Source organism: Carcharodon carcharias, chromosome X (genome assembly GCF_017639515.1).
Source record: "Carcharodon carcharias isolate sCarCar2 chromosome X, sCarCar2.pri, whole genome shotgun sequence".
NCBI classification, from domain to species: Eukaryota; Metazoa; Chordata; class Chondrichthyes; order Lamniformes; family Lamnidae; genus Carcharodon; species Carcharodon carcharias.
The window spans coordinates 5,413,021-5,429,047 of NC_054507.1; the positions used below are offsets into that span (position 1 = coordinate 5,413,021).

General features: G+C 44.8%; 1 protein-coding gene across 1 annotated transcript in view; it reads right to left on the minus strand.

The window, feature by feature from the left end:
* Positions 1–9,333, minus strand: part of tmem106c (transmembrane protein 106C) — a 45,101-nt gene extending 35,768 nt beyond the window's left edge. Inside the window, exon 1 of the mRNA XM_041180316.1 lies at positions 8,831–9,333. Coding sequence (XP_041036250.1) covers positions 8,831–9,029 — 199 coding nt within the window. The 5' untranslated portion in view covers positions 9,030–9,333. The remainder of the gene's footprint in view (positions 1–8,830) is intronic.
* Between the last annotated feature and the right edge of the window lie 6,694 nt (positions 9,334–16,027).

Here is a 16,027-nt window from a genome sequence, read left to right on the forward strand (position 1 = left end):
CCAGTCACTTCAAGGTATCCAGAAAAATGGAGGGGGGCAAAGGGAATAAATCACAACTAGTCAGACTGACTAGAGCACCTTTTCAGTTCAGTGATAAAGGCAAAACCTAGAACGAGTGGTACACAAACCAGGTTTGCAAGGGGCAAGTATAGAGTTGGAAAGCTGCAACATTTGGAGGACCATCTGAGTGGTAAGTGAAACAGTTGGAAGGGATACTTGGGTCGAGCATAGAGGAAAAGCAACCACTAATGATAGTTGGCATAGGGGCCAGGAAAGGAAATGCAGTAATCAGAATAAGCGAGGGTACAAAGAAATGAGAGCAGGAGGCACATCTCATGCAAGAGATGAGTTTGAGTGGCAAGGAGGAGAAAGTGGAGCAAAAACTGCAGACAGCAATCACAAGTTAGAGCAGGGGAAAACTCACAAATAGTCTTTTATCTTGGGAGGTTAAAAGAAACCAAGAATGAATGCCTCACATTTGAAATGGTTTTGGGAGGCTGAGGTAGCTGCAGTCAGTCATGGGGTGTGCAGAGGATTATGCCCTTCAGAATGAACTTGAGAATGACATGGTTCGAACTTCAGAATGCAAACCTGGCGATTAAACGACTAAGCCAGTAATGCACTATGTATGTATAGCCACTACAGCCTGGGGTGGTTTTCTACAAACATAATTAAAGTAAAATGATTTCCCCCACAAAGCCATGTATTTGCTAGTTTGAGGAACATGTTTGCACACTCATACCACTATCTTCTGCATTGTGGCCTCACTCAAGCCTATTTTATGTAGTAAGGTTCCTGGCAGTTTCCTGCCACATCCCAAGGTTCCTTACATTCAAATGAATGGATTACATTCTCAAACATCAAGCGAGATGAAGGAGGTGACAGCTTACAGGGCAGAATTACTGCTGCAGTGCCCAAATCTGCCATTATATCAGCAGAAACCCTCAGTGAAACAGCTGCTCACAAACAACAAAACCCCATGTTGGGCGAACCAGATGGCAATTTTGAATATAAAAATCACCATTCCTTCATAGTCACTGGGTCAAAAAACCCTGTATCCATACAACATTAAAAGCTTCACTTTTTATAGATAAGTTTATGGTGGGATTTAAAAAGCTAAGTTCACCTAAACTCTTACACCCAAATTCTAAATCACCCACCATCCCATATTCCCTTATTACATTGGGAGATGGGAAAGCAGGAGCCAGGTTAAAATTCGCAGTCTTCAAATTCCTCTACAGTCCCACCTCTCCCTTGGTCTGTAATCTCATCCAGTTCTACAACCCTCGAAGATCTCTGCATTTTTCCAATTCTGCCCTCTGTTTCTTTGACCAAGCTTTTAGTCACCCTGTAATATCCTCCTTTGGGCTGACACTAATTATACTTCTGGTGAAGTGCCTTGAGAATTTCTACATCAAAAAATTAGATATATAAAGATAAGTAATTGAATTTTATTTGCATTTTTGGAACCTTGTAGATTTAAACCCTTATAATCTGAATTTATTAGTAACCTCTAGGACCAGATTTTCCCCAAGGTGGGGTTCGCAAGTAGGGAGATTTCCCAGTGTCATGATCCCCACCTGCTTGTCCATATTATTTTCATGGTGAGAAAGTTTTGGGTGTTGAATCGACACTGAATTTCAAATTCAGCATCAAGCAGAGCACCAAGGGACAAACACCATGCTGCACCGAGACAGGGGAATTAAGATCAGAAATGGTTGAGAACTTGAAAGGGGAGCTGCAAAAATGCTATCAATTCTTGAGAAATTTCTGCACTTGAATGGTGGTGGTGGTGGTGGCGGGGGGGTGGGGGTGCAGGTGCATAATGCTCAGGGTCAGCAGAGAAAAAAAAAGTGTGGAGGTCATGGTTGGTTGTAGAGAAAAAAAAAAGAGCTTAAAAAAGACAGGCCTTGCCTTGCAGGTCGGGTGACCTTGGAACACCAGCAAACACCTCTGGCTGGCCAGAGACAGAGAGAGGCTTCAAACCAAGCTACTGATGATCAGGCAGGACATGCACCATATACACAAGTTTCTACAGCCCTTGAACTTGAGGGAAAACGAGGACAGGGGGAGAGAGAATGTGAGCACCATTTTTGACTCGAACTGTGAACAGCACTAGAAAATTTAAAACAAAAGAAAGGACAGACAGAAAGACCAATCTCCTCAACCACAGAACACAACAGAAGTGCAGAAATAACACTCAGTTGAACAACTTCAGTTGCTTAACAGTTGAGTAAGCAAGAGCATGACATCAGTTTACAGATCTAACCAAACACGTTTCACAATATTAGTTTCTTGTGTAAGGCTGGAGAGGAGGTTCAGGGAAGATAGAGACATATCAGGGTGCAGAGACAAAGACTGCAGTTTTGGTCAATTATCTATTGGGGGGGGGGGGGTGGGGGGGTGGTGTCTATGGAATTTAATTTTCTCAAATCCTAAGCGAAAATTGAACCACTAGTAAAACATGCCCATTAGCCTCAAAGCATGCTGTAGATGTTTCTATAAAATACCAGCACCCCTTTTTTCTATGTTGGGTTATTTGGAAAAAAAGTTATGCCAAGTTATGGGTTGAGAGAGAAAAGGGACAAAATTCCATGACAACATACAGCATATATGGTGGGTTGGCTGAAATAGCATGTTCTCATTTCAGGTTTTATTTCCTTCAAATGCCCTTGAGATAGAAAAAAAATCATTTGTTCTTAAAAAAAAATTAAAAAAGAACATTCAAGGTTCTTTTAAAATGGAAATAGTGCAGCAGTGAAGCTTTTTAAAAAAGGATAAATTTCATTTGATGGAATCATTTTGTTGCAGAACACTTTCTGCATTTGACGTTACTGGTAAGGTCACACTTCCTTGTAACTTCACTAGTTCGCAGAATGTGCCAAGTCTCAAACTGCAATTCAAATTACTAAGCACCTGACTCCATTAATAAGATCAATGTTTGCTCATGCTGCTTGAAACGTTTAAAGTTTGTCCAGACACCCAATAAACTGGCTACAACATGGCAACAAAAATAAATTCTAGCCAGTGATTCCCACCACTGTTCTAAATGCTACAAAAAGGTTCCAACATGCAAAACAAGAAATTATTTCCTTAAGCTCATTTAAAATAGTACAAGTTGCAACAGCCAAGCCACTTTTACAAAAATGTTTTTCCACCAGACATTAAAAACAAGCAACTAAGGTCAAGATAATCTTCTGCCTTAATATGATTATAACTGCAACAAAACCCTCACTTGTACTGAATTGTGCCGCTTTGGAACTCAACCAGTCATTTACCAGATCAGGAGTGGAGCAGTATAGGACTGAACATCTCAACCAGATACACAAGGGCTGCTCTTGCATAAACTAATTCCAGTGTTGAAGCTATGCACAGTTACTGCAGCAGCTCTAACCAGTTCAAAATGCAAAGCTAACATCACCATGATAAACAGATTACATTTCCAGAAGTCCAATTTCTGGGCACCTCCTTGCAGGTCTTTTCCCATGTCCAGTCATCAGGGAAAATTGATGATACCTGGATTTGCTGCCTCTGCCTACAAGCTGCTGTTTGACTTAAATAACCAGGTAGCCACTTCCAATGAGCACAATGTTAACGATCTTAGTGTCATGTAATCTGCATCCGGTTTGCACCACAAGGCACGTGCTACAGAACAGTGAGCAGCAACTTGCAATTGTTTAAGTGATGCATTACAGTTTGAATTTCTGGCTACAGGCCCTCCCAGGTGGCTGGGGAAGGTCGATAAAACAGCAAACATTGCCAGTCTCTTTACAGGCAGCTGGAAGGGGGGGCAAGGAATAAAAGAGCATTTACATTTACTAGCAGTGCAACAGTGAGGGGCAGTGCTCACTACTTGCATAACAGCATGGTGATGTCAGCAAATATTGCAAGTATAACAAACTGCAGGAATTTACTCTAGAAATAATATTTATCCATCTCTGGAAGCCATTCAAGAATAAAACTTATAGAACTAAAATCAAATCTGTACATCAAGGATTTGAAGTGAAACAGAAAATGCTGGAAAAACTCAGCAAGTCTGGCAGCATTTGTGGAGCGAGAAAGAGTTAACATCAAGTCTGTATGACTCTTCAGAGCTTTGAAGAGCCATTCTGACTCAAAACATTAACTGCTTCTCGCTAGGAGGAGGAGGCGAGAAAATCCAGCAGGTCTGGCAACATCTGTGAAGTGAAACAGAGCCTTCAGTTACAAAGAATCACTTTTGTTTCTCTCCCCCCCAGGTGTTTCTGGACCTGAGTTTTTCCAGCATTTTGTTTTTAATTCAGGTCTCCAGCATCCACAGTATTTTGCTTTCATCTCCTTATATGACTGTGTCAAATTTTGTTTCACAATACTCAAGTGCTTTGGGACATTTTATTAAATTTTAAAAAGTACTCTAAATGCCAGCGATTGCATGTTCCTAACTCACCCTCTCTAGCATACTACTTGACTAAGTGGTGGAGCACAGCAGTTTTCAACTTAATTGCAGCTCATGTGCAAAACCAAATAAAAAGAGGCCTGCTAAACAAATTTAAACAAACCTCTGTCAAAGATAGGAAAGTGACACATTAACTTCTAAGCTACATGTAATTAATCATTTGGTAGTACAGAACTTGAGTATTGCTGAAAAAGAGACATGTCAAAGCCTTCTGTCTTGCACTCATCAGGACACTTCACAAGAATACCAATATAAAAAGGGGTAAAACAACAACAGTAAAGTTTTGGACAACCTCAAGTTTACCAAGGGTAGGACGTGGGAGACCAGCCAGAATATGTATAAATTGTTGTTGTCCCCTTATGTTGGTATTCTTAGGAAGTGTTCTGATGAGTGCAAATGAAAAGCTTCAACGTGGCTCTATGTGTAATTGATAAACTCTTCAGCTAAAGAGAAAAAAAGCACACGCAACAGCACTGCACAGACATCCTAGGTGTGCACACTTTTAGGAAGGCATTTAAAGAGAGACTTCAGGTTGGGAACGTGCTTCAGAAACAACTTATTTATATAGCATCTTTACGTAACGAAACATCCCAAAGTGTTTCACAGAAGCTTTAAAACAAAATGACACCAAGCAACACAAAGAGCTACAAGTCAGATGATGAAAAGCTTGGTCAAAGGAGTGTCATAAAGTAGGAAAGCAAGGTTGTGAAATGGAGAGGTGTAGGCAACTGAAAGCATGGCCCCCCCCATGGTGGAGCAATTAAACTCGGACACTCAAGAGACCAGAATTAGAGGAGCACAGATATTTTGGAGGGTTGTGGGACTGGAGGAGATTACTGAGATAGAGGAGAGAACATGGAGGGATTTGAAAACAAGGATGAGAATTTTAAAATCAAGATGTTGCTTGACCAAGAGCCAACGTAGGTCAGCAACCACAGGGGTTGATTGGGGAAGAAGAAAGGGACTTTGGTATGAGTTAAGACATGGGCAGAGTTTGGATGACCTTAGAAGGTAGAATATGGGAGACCAACCAGGAGACTAGAAGCAACAAAGATATGGAAGAGGGCTTCAGCAGCAGATGAACTGAGACAGGGGCAAAATTGGGTGATATTACACTGTTGGAAATAGGCAGTCTTTGTGTTGGCACAAAGATGTGGTCGGAAGCTCACCTCAGGGTCAAATATAATACCAAGGTTATGAACAGACTGGTTTAGTCTCAGACTGTTGCCAGGGAGAGGATGGAGTCAGTAGTTAGGGAACTGACTTTGGGGCAAGGGCCAAAAACAATGGCTTCAACCCTCCAATATTTAACTGGAGGAAATTTCTGCTCAGCCAGTACTGGTCATTGGATAAACAGTCTGATAATTTAGCAAAAAGAATGGAATCGAGAGAAGTGGTGGTGAGGTAGAGCTGGGCGTCACCGGCATACATTAGAAAACCAATACTGCTTTCCAATGATGCTACTGAGGAGCAGCATGTGGATGAGAAACAGGAGGGGCCACCAGAGTGGGGGCAGAAAGAGAAGCCATTACAAGTGAAACTCTGGATATGATTAGATAGATAAGAACAAAACCATGCAAGTGAAGTTTCATTCATCTCGACAACAGCAGAGGTACTGGAGGATGGTGGGTGAACCATGTCAAAGACTGCAGACAAGGTCAAGAAGGGATAGTTTACTTTTGTCACAGTCACATCGGATGTCATTTGTGACTTTGAGGATAGCTATTTCAGTGCTGCGCAGGACAGAAACCTGATTGGAGGGATTCAAACATGGAGTTTTGGAAAGATGGAAACAGGCTTGAAAGGTGACAACATGTTCAAGGACTTTGGAGAGGAGGGGAATTTAGAAATGGGAAAGTAAGTTTGCAAGGATGGTGGGTATTATTTTTTTGAAGAGAGTGTGTTAACAGCAGATTTAAGAAGAGGAACGACAGAAGCGTTGACAATATCAGCCAACATGGGGGCAGGGAGGGGAAACTGGGTGGTCAGCAGTGTAGTGGGAATTGGGTCAAGGGAGCAGGAAGTGGGTCTCATGGACAAGATGAGCTCAGAGAAAAATGTGTTCAGGGCTAGAGGGAAGAACTTCAGACAAAATTCAACCAGGGGGGCTAGTGGAAGGGAGGAACGCAACAGATGCAGTTGATTGTTGCCAAGATTGAGTCCACGAGCTCCTCGTACTTATTGCTGGAGGCGAGAGTGAAGGGAGTGAGGAAAGGGGTTAAGACAATAGTTTGCAATGGAGAAAAGCCGCCGCAGGTTATCTTTGCATTCCAGAATGATCCTGCAATAGTGAGCGATTTTAGCAGACAAGAGCAGGACCCAATAGTGTTTTGCATCTTCCAGCTAGATCTGGTGGTGGAGGCTAAACCAGTTGTCCATCATAGCCTTTCAGGTCCACATCCCTTGGACTTAAGTGAACAGAGGAGAGGGCTGTGGTAGGGGGAAAAAAAACAGCCAGGGTAAATAAAGAAAGAGTTTTATTTTGAGCTAGGGCAGAGGTAGGGGTGACAGTGCAGTAGAACAAATCAGTAGCTGCGGAAACAGAAAGGCCAAGGCTAGGCAGTTAGTATTTTGAAAGTGCAACTAAATTGGGAGATAGTTTTTTCACCCAGGGATAGAGAAAAGAGAAGGCAAGGAAACATGTATGTTGAGTATGATACAAGGCAGAGACAGCCTTATCCATGACTGAGATGGTGGGACTAGCAAGACTACACAAGATGGCAAGATCAAGGGGTGACCGTGAATTTGGGTTGGGAAGTTTATGGAGGAGAGATTTAGGGAGGATAGAAGGGCAGTGAACTCAAAAGGAGAACGAACATGATGAAGGTTAAAATCACCAAGGGTGAGAAATCATTCAGTGCAGAGGCTGAGGGAGGAAAGCAATATTGAAATCAGAATTTTATTGTACTTGGGAGGGCAGTAGAAAACAATGAATTTGAATGAGAGGGGTGCAAAAAGGTGAGTTGATCATAGGAGGAGAAAGTCAGGCCAAGGTGCACTCTGGTGATAAGTGCCACACCACCACCACATCAGTCTTGATAGTGGAAGTAATGAAATATGTAGCTAAGCAGGGAGGCTTCATTAAGGGAAAGGTGTCATCACCCCTCAGACATTAGGGCCATGATGCCAATGCAATCACCCACAATAAGTTCCATGGATGGCAAGGGCCTCGTTCACAAGTGAACACACTGGAGGGTGATGCGGAGAGGGGCAATGAGAGTTTATCCACTGCCAGAGCTCACAGGGTCAGCAACAGGAGGGGATGGTTGGACTGGAAGGAGACTGGCAAGATTGGCCCCCAACAGGTACACTAGGCAGGAAGGTCAATGAGAGAGTGGAATGGGGCAGTTGTTGCGTATAAGCCAGTATCTTGATAAGCCTGCCAGAGGATGCCAAGAGTGTCAGAGAGGGAAGCGTAACTAAGAGGGAGTCAAGCCTGGGATGACAGCAAGAGAGCAGGAAGGTGGAGGAGTACTGAAGGATTGGGGTAGGGATTTGGGAGAGCAGAGTATCTGAGAGGTGAAAGGAGGTATGAAGATAGAAGGGGGGGGGGGGAAAGAAACAAAGCTACAAAGAACAAACAAAAGTGGAAATGGATTGATGGGTTAGGTCCATAGAAGCATCTAAAATGTGCATATGCACATTGACTCAGGCAAAACTCAAGCCATATAGACCTGGGTTCCATAAAATCCTGATGAAACAGAAAATGTGAAATAGGAGATACCAGAGTTAAAGTCGAGGTTCCATGGTGGAGTAATAACACAAGTAGGGTTACTGCTAACAAGTACATTTACGTGTTACTGACTTGCAATTTGGGAAACAGTATCCAACTTGTACAAAGTGCAACAGTAATATTAAATAATCTGTTGCTTCCATTATCTCAGTGGAGGGGTAAACACTGACCCATATATTAGAAAGAACTTATTTCTTCAAAATAATACCATGCAATCGTTTCTGTCCACCCGAGGGCAGAAAGCCCTATTTAACGTCTCATCCGAAAGATAGTATCTCTAAAGGCGCAGCACCCCCGTCAGTACTGCGTCAGCCTGAGTTGTTATGCACAAGTCAGGAGAGGGATTTGAACCCGCGAGAGCGGGACAGCAACTTTCTTAGGTACTGCTGACATGTTTGGAGGTTAACAAAAGAGGAGCAGTAGTAGCAGCAGCGCTAACTACGTCCAGTGTTACCCCACATTGTTAACTCGCCTTCCAGCAACTACAACATACCACTTAGCCACTAGGCGTATTGTGTTTAGAATCTGCACTGGCGGAGCTGAGAGGCGGTTAGACCCGGCACTGAAAGGCAGCCCTCGGGAGGGGGGGGGGAGGGGGGGTTCAGGGGGCATGTGCGGCTCCTCAGCCGCCAGTTATTAAGGCTTCTCCACTCCTTCGTTACCTTTCGGGATGCGGCCGGTGCCTTGGCAGGTCGGGCAGGTGACACTGTCCTTGCCGGTAAATTCCACATAAGGGAACCGCGCGATGTCATCCTGTCTGTCATCGCCGTCTCCCAGTAAGTCTTCGCTACTCTCCGTGTTCAGAAGACGCTCCTTACTCCGACGGTCTCCGCCAGCTCGAGCTGAAAACTGCGAACCCATCACTGCGCGCGTGCCACCGACGGGCGCGCTCTTTATACAGCTGGTGTCCCGTCCGCCCTTTACTGGGGAAAAGCTCTATACGCGCGCGCGCGCGGCCGGCTCTTAACGCGATGACGTAACTTTCGTCCACGTGTACGCCCTGATCCTCCAGTTCCTCGTCTTCAGCTATTGCGTCTTGGGTTGAACTGGCTCTCCCTTTTCCTCAGTGCTTGAAGCGCCGTCCACTAGTCCGTCATAGTGTGCAGGAAAGGCTAATGGCCGATCAGCTGTCCTGTATGTTGTGCCTTATTTTGACTGTCTGTCCTTCGTTCTTTAATCAAGATGACCAGATTTGCAAAAGTCAAAACTGAGACACATTGATAAAAGCTTTGGGAAAGCGAGGCTCCGTAATAATTGACATGTTGGCCGACCAATGGCAGGAGTCGGGGGGAGGGGCAGATGCAGGTTGGAAGCGATGTGATGACATGTCCCAAAATATACATCCCGTCGCAGTTAGCAACACCCGATTATTGAAGACAACAGTTACAAACCAGAACAAAAACAGAATTACCTGGAAAAACTCAGCAGGTCTGGCAGCATCGGCGGAGAAGAAAAGAGTTGAAATATATGTCCCTAAAACCACCCCCCCCCCCCTCCACTTCTCTCTCTCTCTCTCCCTCTCCGCCCCCGCCCCCCCACACACACACCTTAAACCAGCTTATATTTCAGCTCTTTCCTGGACTCGAACTCAAGTTCTGTTGAAGGGTCATGAGGACTCGAAACGTCAACTCTTTTCTTCTCCGCCGATGCTGCCAGACCTGCTGAGTTTTTCCAGGTAATTCTGTTTTTGTTTTGGATTTCCAGCATCCGCAGTTTTTTTGTTTTTATCTCTTAGTTACAAACCAGACTTGTGTTTCGATGACGTTTCAGTTTTTTAAACAAAACCGAACCAAGTCTCTTTTTGTCATAAGATCCCAGCCGGAGTCCTCAATTCCACACTAACTTTACTGCTGCAAATGTACCACCAATCTTAACAACCTCAGTTATTTTCATTTACACACGGGGTTCCAATAGAGATTTTCAGCTAGAAGCTGGATTTTAAACTAGCAAACGTACCTCAAGTGTGGGAGATGTTGTTTTCACCCAGAGCCACAAGCAGGAAAGCATAGCGATTTTTCAATGAGAAATTTTGGTTGAGGGTGCCACCTTCCTCAGCGCTTGTTAGTGGTTTATCGATAGACGGCATCCAACGGCCTCTTCAGGTACAACTTGAGGCTGGCGGACACCGTTATCAATCATCTGTCATCACCCAGAGGCTGAGTCCCACTGGTCATGGTGTTCATTTAAAGGAGGTCATGGGGGTATGCTCATGACCTTTAAATTATCCCTAATAACTTAAGACCATAAGACATAGGAGCAGGAATTAGGCCATTCGGCCCATCGAGTCTGCTCTGCCATTCAGTCATGGCTGATAAGTTTCTCAACCCCATTCTCCCGCCTTCTCCCCGTAACCTTTGATCCCCTGATCAATCAAGATCCTATCTATCTCGGTCTTAAATACACTCAATGACCTGGCCTCCACAGCCTTCTGTGGCAATGAATTCCATAGATTCACCAGTCTCTGGCTAAAGAAGTTTCTCCTCATCTCTGTTCTAAAAGGTCTTCCCTTTACTCTGAGGCTGTGCCCTCAGGTCCTAGTCTCTCCTACTAATGGAAACATCTTCCCCATGTCCACTCTATCCAGGCCTTTCAGTATTCTGTACGTTTCAATCAGATCCCCCCTCATCCTTCTAAACTCCATCAGGTATAGACCCAGAGTCCTCAAACGTTCCTCATATGTTAAGCCTTTCATTCCTGGGATCGTTCTCATGAAACTCCTCTGGACCCTCTCCAGGGCCAGCACATCCTTCCTGAGATAATGGGCCCAAAATTGCTCACAATATTCTAAATGTGGTCTGACCAGAGCCTTATAAAGCCTCAGCAGCACATCCCTGCTTTTATATTCTAGTCCTCTCGAAATAAATGCCAACATTGCATTTGCCTTACTAACTACTGACTCAACCTGCAAGTTAACCTTAAGAGAATCCTGGACTAGGACTCCCAAGTCCCTTTGCACTCCAGATTTCTGAATTCTCTCCCCATTTAGAAAATAGTCCTTCCATCTATTCTTCCTACCAAAGTGCATGACCTCACACTTGCCCACGTTGTATTCCATCTGCCACTTCTTTGCCCATTCTCCTAACCTGTCCAAATCCTTCTGTAGCCTCCCCGTCTCCTCAATACTACCTGTCCTTCCACCTATCTTTGTATCATCTGCAAACTTAGCCAGGATGCCCTCAGTTCCTTCATCTAGATCATTAATATATAAAGTAAAAAGTTGTGGTCTCAACACTGACCCCTGCGGAACTCCACTAGTCACCGGCTGCCATCCTGAGAAGGACCCCCTTATCCCCACTCTCTGCCTCCTGCCAGACAGCCAATCTTCTATCCATGCTAGTACCTTGCCTCTAATACCATGGGCTCTTATCTTACTGAGCAGCCTCCTGTGCGGCACCTTGTCAAAGGCCTTCTGGAAGTCCAAGTAGATAACATCCATTGGCTCTCCTTTGTCTAACCTACTCATTACCTCCTCAAAGAATTCTAACAGATTTGTCAGGCATGACCTCCCCTTGACTTTGCCCTATTTTACCATGCACTTCCAAGTATTCTGAAATCTCATCCTTAATAATGGACTCTAAAATCTTACCAACGACCAAGGTCAGGCTAATCGGCCTGTAATTTCCCGTCTTTTGCCTCACTCCCTTCTTAAACTTAAACTTCTATAAATTAGCCCCAGTAACTCAGTTTGAAAAGGACACTGAGAGTGGTGGGGGCTTCGGTTTAAAAAGGTTGTGGATGACCATGTGTGCAGGAGGTGCCACTGACTGGAGCAACTCGGGCTCTAGGTTTTGGAGCTTGAGTGGTAGCTGGGGGCATTCACGAGGGCTGAGAGATCGTGGAAAGCACGTTTCAGGACATGGTCACCCTGCAGTTTAAGGAATTGCAAGCAGAGAGGGAATGGGTGACTGCTAGACAGAAGAAGAGGACCAGGCAGGTGGTGAGGGAACCCACCGAATGCATCTCGCTCGCAAACCGTTTTTCAACCTTGGAAAACGGTGAGAGTGACGGTTCCTCTGTGGATGCCTGCCAGAACCAAGGCCATGGCACTGTGGGTGGTCCAGCTGCTCGGGGAGGGAGGAAGAAGTGTGGAAGGGCTATTGTGGTAGGGGATTCGTTAGTGAGGGGAGTAGACAGGCACTTCTGCGGCCATAGACATGACTCCAGGATAATATGTTGCCTCCCAGGTGCCAGGGTCAAGGATTCTGGGCATTCTGAAGGGGGAGGGTAAACAGCGAGAGGTCATGGTCCATGTTGGGACCAATGGCATAGGAAGAAAGAGAAATGAGGTCCTGCAAACAGACTTCAGGGAGTCAGGTAGGAAATTGAAAAGAAGGACTTCAAAGGTAGTAATCTCCCGATTACTCCTGGTGCCACACAGTAGCGAGTATAGGAACTGAAGGATAGAGCAGATTAATGTGTGCCTGGAGAGATGGTGCAGGACAGAGGGCTTTAGACTCCTGGGGCATTGGGACCGTTTCTGGGGGAGGTGGGACCTGTAAAAGTTGGACGGGTTACATCTGAACAGGAACGGGACCAACACCCTCGCGGGGATGTTTGCTAATGCTGTTGAGGCAGATTTAAACTAAATTGGCAGGGGGATGGGATTGTGAAAAGTAGTTTAGAGGGGAGAGAAGCTGAGATGGAATTAGAAGTTAAAACGCTAGTGAGCGAGTCTGGAAGGCAGTGGAAATAGGCTAGATAAGAAAGAAGTGAGTTTAGCAAGGATAAATGGAATATATTTTAATGCAAGGAGGCTGAGGAATAAGACAGACGAGCTGAGGGCACAGATGGACACATGGGAGCATGATATCATAGCTATGACCGAGACTTGGCCAAAAGGGAAGGATTGGCAGCTCAACGTTCTGGTTATAGGGTATTCAGACGAGATATCACATCTGTGGTAGGGAAATTATTGGAGAAGATTCTTCGTGACAGGATTTACTACCATTTAGAAGCAAATGGGCATATTAGTGAGAGGCAGCATGGTTTTGTGAAGGGGAGGTCGTGTCTCATTAACTTGATCGAGTTTTTCGAGGAAGTGACAAAGATGATCGACGCAGTGGATGTTATATACATAGATTTCAGCAAGGCATTTGAAAAGGTCCCTCATGGCAGACTAGTACAGAAGGTAAAGTCGCATGGGATCAGAGGTGAGCTGGTAAGATGGATACAGAATTGGCTTGGTCATGGAAGACAGAGGGTAGCAGTGGAAGGGTGCTTTTCTGAATGGAGAGCTGTGACTAGTGGAGTTCCGCAGGGATCAGTGCTGGGACCTTTGCTGTTTGTGGTATACATAAATGATTTGGAGGAAAATGTAACTGGGCTAATTAGTAAGTTTGCAGATGACACTAAGGTTGGAGGAGTTGCAGATAGTGAAGAGGATTGTCAAAGGATACAATGGGATATAGATCGATTGGATGGAGACTTGGGTGGAGAAATGGCAGATGGAGTTTAATCCGGACAAATGCGAGGTAATGCATTTTGGAAGGTCTAATACAGGCAGGAATTACACAGTAAATAGCAGAACCCTTAAGTGCAGCGACGGGCAGAGGGATCTGGGTGTACAGGTCCACAGGTCACTGAAAGTGGCAACGCAGGTGGATAAGGTAGTCAGGAAGGCATATGACATGCTTGCCTTCATCAGCAGGGGTATTGAGTATAAAATCTGGGAAGTCATGCTGCAGCTGTATAGAACCTTGGTTAGGCCACACTTGGAATATTGCGTGCAATTCTGGTCACCACATTACCAGAAACATATGGAGGCATTGGAGAGGGTGCAGAGGAGGTTTACCAGGATGCTGCCTGGTCTAGATGTTATTAGCTATGAGGAGAGGTTGGAGAAACTCGGATTGTTCTCACTAGAGCAACGGAGATTGAGGGGCGACTTGATAGAAGTTTACAAAATGATGAGTGGCATGGACAGAGTAGATAGAAGCTTTTTCCCAGGGTGGAAGAGTCAGTTACTAGGGGACGTAGATTTAAGGTGAGAGGAGAAAACTATAGAGGAGATGTGCGGGGCAAGTTTTTTATGCAGAGGGTGGTGAGTGTCTGGAATTCGCTGCCAGAGGAGGTGGTGGAAGCAGGTACAATAGTGGTGTTTAAGAGGCAGCTTGACAAATACATAAATAGGATGGGAATAGAGGGATCCGGACCCCGGAACTGCAAAATGTTTTAGTTGACAGGCAATATGATCAGCGCAGGCTTGGAGGACCGAAGGGCCTGTTCCTGTGCTGTACTTTTCTTTGTTCTTTGTTGTTCTTTGAGATATAGAGGAGGATAGAAGAGGATGGGAGGGTCACAATATTGATCAAGGAATCGATTCTAGCAGTGAGGAGGGATGATATCCTGGAAAGATCATCAAATGAGGCCATATGGGCAGAAATAAAACACAAAAGGGGCAAACACGCTGTTGTGTGTGTACTATAGACCCCCAAACAGTCAGGGAGAGACAGAGGATCAAATTTCAGAGAAGTGTAAGAATAATAAGGCAGTAATAGTAGGGGATTTTAACCACCCAAATGTTAACTGGGATAGTTTTAGTGTGCAAGGTAAGGAGGGGGCAAAATTCTTAAGTTGCATCCAGGAGAACTTTTTGAGCCAAGACATTGAAAGCCCAAGAGCGGGGGTAGTTCTGGGCCTAATATTCAAAAATGAGCCCGGGCAGGTGGAAGGCTTATCAGTAGGGGAGAATTTTGGAGATAGTGACCATAACTCAGTTAGATTGAGGATAGTTATGGGAAAGGATAAGGTTGGGCCGGGAATAAAATTTCTAAACTGGGGAAAGGCTAATTTTACTAAGATGAGACACGATCTGGCCCAAGTGGACTGGGAGCAGCTACTTGGAGATAAAACTGTGTCAGAGTAATGGGAGGCATTCAAGGAGGAAATAGCAAGAGTACAGGGCAAATATGTTCCCAAAAAGATAAAGGGGGGACCAGGTCCGGAGAACCCTGGATGCTAAGGGACATAAAGGTTAGGATTAAGAAAAAAAGAGAAGCTTATGGCAGGTACCAAGGACTCAATATGGCAGAGTCCCTAGAGGAATATAAAAAGTGCAGGGGGGAACTTAAAAAGGAAATTAGGAAAGCTAAGAGAGTGCATGAGAAAGGATTAGTGAGTAGACTAAAGAAAAACCCAGAGGGGTCTTTTAAATATATAGAGCAAGAGAATAACTAGGGAAAGAACAGGGCCAATTAGGAACCATAGAGGTAATGTGTGTGTGGACCTGGAAGACATGGGTACAGTCCTCAATGAATACTTTGCGTCGGTCTTCACAATGGAAAAGGACGATGCAGGTATAGACATCAGGGTGGAGGACTGAGAAATATTAGAGGAAGTTAGCACAGAGAGAGAGAAAGTACTAGCGGGTTTAGTGGCCTTCAAAGTGGATAAATCTGCAGGCCCGGATGAGATGTATCCCAGGCTGTTGAGGGAGGCAAGTGAAGAGATATCAAGGGCCCTGGCAGTAAATTTCAAATCCTCTGTGGCCACAGGTGAGGTGCCAGATGACTGGAGGACTGCTAACGGTGTCCCATTATTAATAAAGGGAAGAAGGGATAGACCAGGAAATTACAGGCCGGTCAGTCTAACCTCGGTGGTGGGGAGGGTACTAGAAAGAATTCTGAGGGACAGAACATATCTGCACTTCGATACACATGGATTAATCAGGGATAGTCAGCATGGATTTGTTAAGGGAAGGTCGTGTTTGACAAATTTGATTGAATATTTTGAGAAGGGAACCAGGATATTGATGAGGGTAATGCATTTGATGTGGTCTACGTGGACTTTAGCAAGGCTTTTGAAAGGTCCCTCATGGTAGACTGGTCAACAAAGTAAGAGCCCATGGGATGCAGGGCAAA